Below are 2,534 nucleotides of genomic sequence, written 5' to 3'. Positions count from 1 at the left end.
GACTAATTATCAAGTATGTGCCATATATCTCCGTTCAGGCGGCTACTTGGTATGTTGGCATAGACAATGGAATGGATTTCAACTGATAGGAAAACAAATGACTTCCCTATGCTGGATTAAACAATAGCCACACAGTCTCATTTTCAATTGTGACCGGTGAGCGGGGGAAATACGCACCCACACGTGTCTCACCTAGCCTACTATCATACAAGACAGGAATACCAGCAAACGCGCAACTGCAGAACGGCAAGAGAGGGAGGTGAAAGCAGCAAGCTCGTACTCGACACACTCGCACCTCCCTGGTGGGTGTGTGTATCGTAGTCGTGTGTGAGAGCGAGAGAGCGGCCGTTCAATGCCTATCATTTCGCTGAAAGGCAGGCTACCGACGCAGAGGGAAAACAGGAGTCCATTGAAAGGCAACCGAGTCTGTTTGCAGCCATTCGGATTTCAAAAGGAGCCTTCTCAGCCACGTTTGAAGGAAGAAAACTGATGGATTTCTGAGACGCCTGACGGCATTACCCATTTGAAGCAACGACCCACCATATATCAACGCAGCCGACTCAGTAGTGAAACTGTCGCTGGTCTATGTGTTTACAATCCTCTTGTTATTCCTATCTTTTGTTTCCGCGTTCATTCATTGTGTTCTATTCAAGGCTGTTGCCTCGCAGTCGCCGCATTGCTTGTTTTTGCACAGCAAGCAATTCAGCAATGATTCTGTTTTATCGCACACGGATGCTGATATCGTGAGTACAGTCTGTGGACGTGGTCTGCATAACTGCAGAGGTGGGGAAAGCGGTAGCCTCGGGATCACTGCTGGGTTTGAACGATAACCTAAATGCTGGCGACGCGGTAAATGCCAAGCCATCCTCTGTAGAGAGGGCGTCACTGGGCATTTACATCGTGTTATTCGTGTCTGCATTTACGCACTGGCTTTGGCCACTGACTGATGGGTTGGTTTTCCCTTTGAGACAATTGGTACACAGAGAGCATCGCGATTCATCGCAGGAAATAGCCCAGTAGTCTACCATGTAGAAGCGCAGGTACCTACGGTTATTGTGGAGGCTCAATACTATCGCAGTAATTAGTGTTCTGCCGGGCCTTCTTGCGGTATTCGATCAAAATGCCGGCCGGAATGAAGCCCTTGGAAAAGTTTTTGAAAAAACAGACCACTGCCCTTAGTCGAGCTGGTGGCTTCGGGGACAAGGGAACGACTGCCACCGGGGCTTCGCGGCGACGTGCCAGCCTGTCCCGAGTCGTGGGCCTTCCTTTCTTCAGGGAGACTTCACCCGAGAGCGGTCCGGCCCGGGAGGTGTTCAGCCCGGACACCGAAGAGGCTCCGTGCTGGCCCTCCGCCACGGCGGACATCAGAAGTCCATCTCTATCCAGTGATGAGCAGAGCTCCGAGGCAAGTCTGGATACTAACTGGACCCCCCTGCCCCCGGACACACCGGACAATCTGGCGCTGGCGCTGTTGGATAGTGTGGCGGGGAAGCGCTTTGGAAATTGCACAGGTATGTTGTCAAGTCAAATACAATAAACTACATATACACCCACTGTATCACACGCATGCAATCCCAGCGGGTTACCTCCACAGATCAGGCCACGTACAGCAGAAATAAGGTGCTTAGTCTACACTTCTTCTAGAGCGTGCGTTGTGAATGCATAATGTGAAAACACCTGTCCCTACTGTAGGCACTCGCCGTTTAATAGTGAGACTGTAGCATATCTGTCAGAATGTATGGGATGAAGTTTGCTGTTGACAACACCCCTCTCAACAAAGTGTTCTCCTCTTAGCAATGTATTTGGCCGTTTGTTCACTTTTACTGTACCATACGCTGGTGAAACACCACAGCACTTGTGAATGTGTATTGGGAGCTGTAACGCACTGCTGCTGCTCTACATAGAGTTCTTCAAAGGTTACATAATTACGCCAGTCTTATGCATGGGTTACGAAATTGGCTCATATGGAGAGAGAGAGAGAGAGAGAGAGAGAGAGAGAGAGAGAGAGAGAGAGAGAGAGAGAGAGAGAGTTTATGTTTTTACTGCATCAGATCAGCAGCAAGGCTGTTCATTCTTACACTGACACATGGTACTTTACGCACAACATTTTTGTGGCATAATATTGCACCTGCTATAGAAAGCGGTAATGTAAGTGGACTGCCTCGCATGTGGCAGCAGGCATTTTAGGGCTGTGAGTTCATTCATGCGGCGGCGCAGCTTCACAGAAGCCTATTTACACAAACTGCACGCGTGCGTTTATTTATTAATTTAGCGGGAAACGAGGTCACCCTCCTCCTCTAAAGGGAGGGGAAAATCAGGAAAACAGTCGATATTTGTCGACAAATTAGGCAGTTCTCAATATCCTTATCACTGTTGTCACACATCTAACAAAATCTATTTTCCTTTGGTGGGCATAATTTCATTTAAAACATGAGGTTGTGCAGCACCAGTGAGAAATGTGTATAGGAGAACGTCGACTTGGCACCAGATCTTGTGGTAACTAAGCAGGTTATAACGCAGTTGTTATGCCTCTT

At 48.5% G+C, this 2,534-nt stretch overlaps 1 protein-coding gene across 1 annotated transcript in view; it reads left to right on the top strand.

Moving 5' to 3' along the window:
- The first annotated feature begins 254 nt into the window (after positions 1 to 254).
- Positions 255 to 2,534, top strand: part of rapgefl1 (Rap guanine nucleotide exchange factor (GEF)-like 1) — an 89,264-nt gene continuing 86,984 nt past the window's right edge. Inside the window, exon 1 of the mRNA XM_063187836.1 lies at positions 255 to 1,511. Within this exon, the coding sequence (XP_063043906.1) occupies positions 1,121 to 1,511 (391 nt within the window). The 5' untranslated portion in view covers positions 255 to 1,120. The remainder of the gene's footprint in view (positions 1,512 to 2,534) is intronic.

This window comes from Engraulis encrasicolus, chromosome 2 (assembly GCF_034702125.1).
Source record: "Engraulis encrasicolus isolate BLACKSEA-1 chromosome 2, IST_EnEncr_1.0, whole genome shotgun sequence".
NCBI lineage: Eukaryota > Metazoa > Chordata > Actinopteri > Clupeiformes > Engraulidae > Engraulis > Engraulis encrasicolus.
Note: the sequence above shows the minus strand (reverse complement) of the source record. Positions and strands in the feature narration are given on the sequence as shown.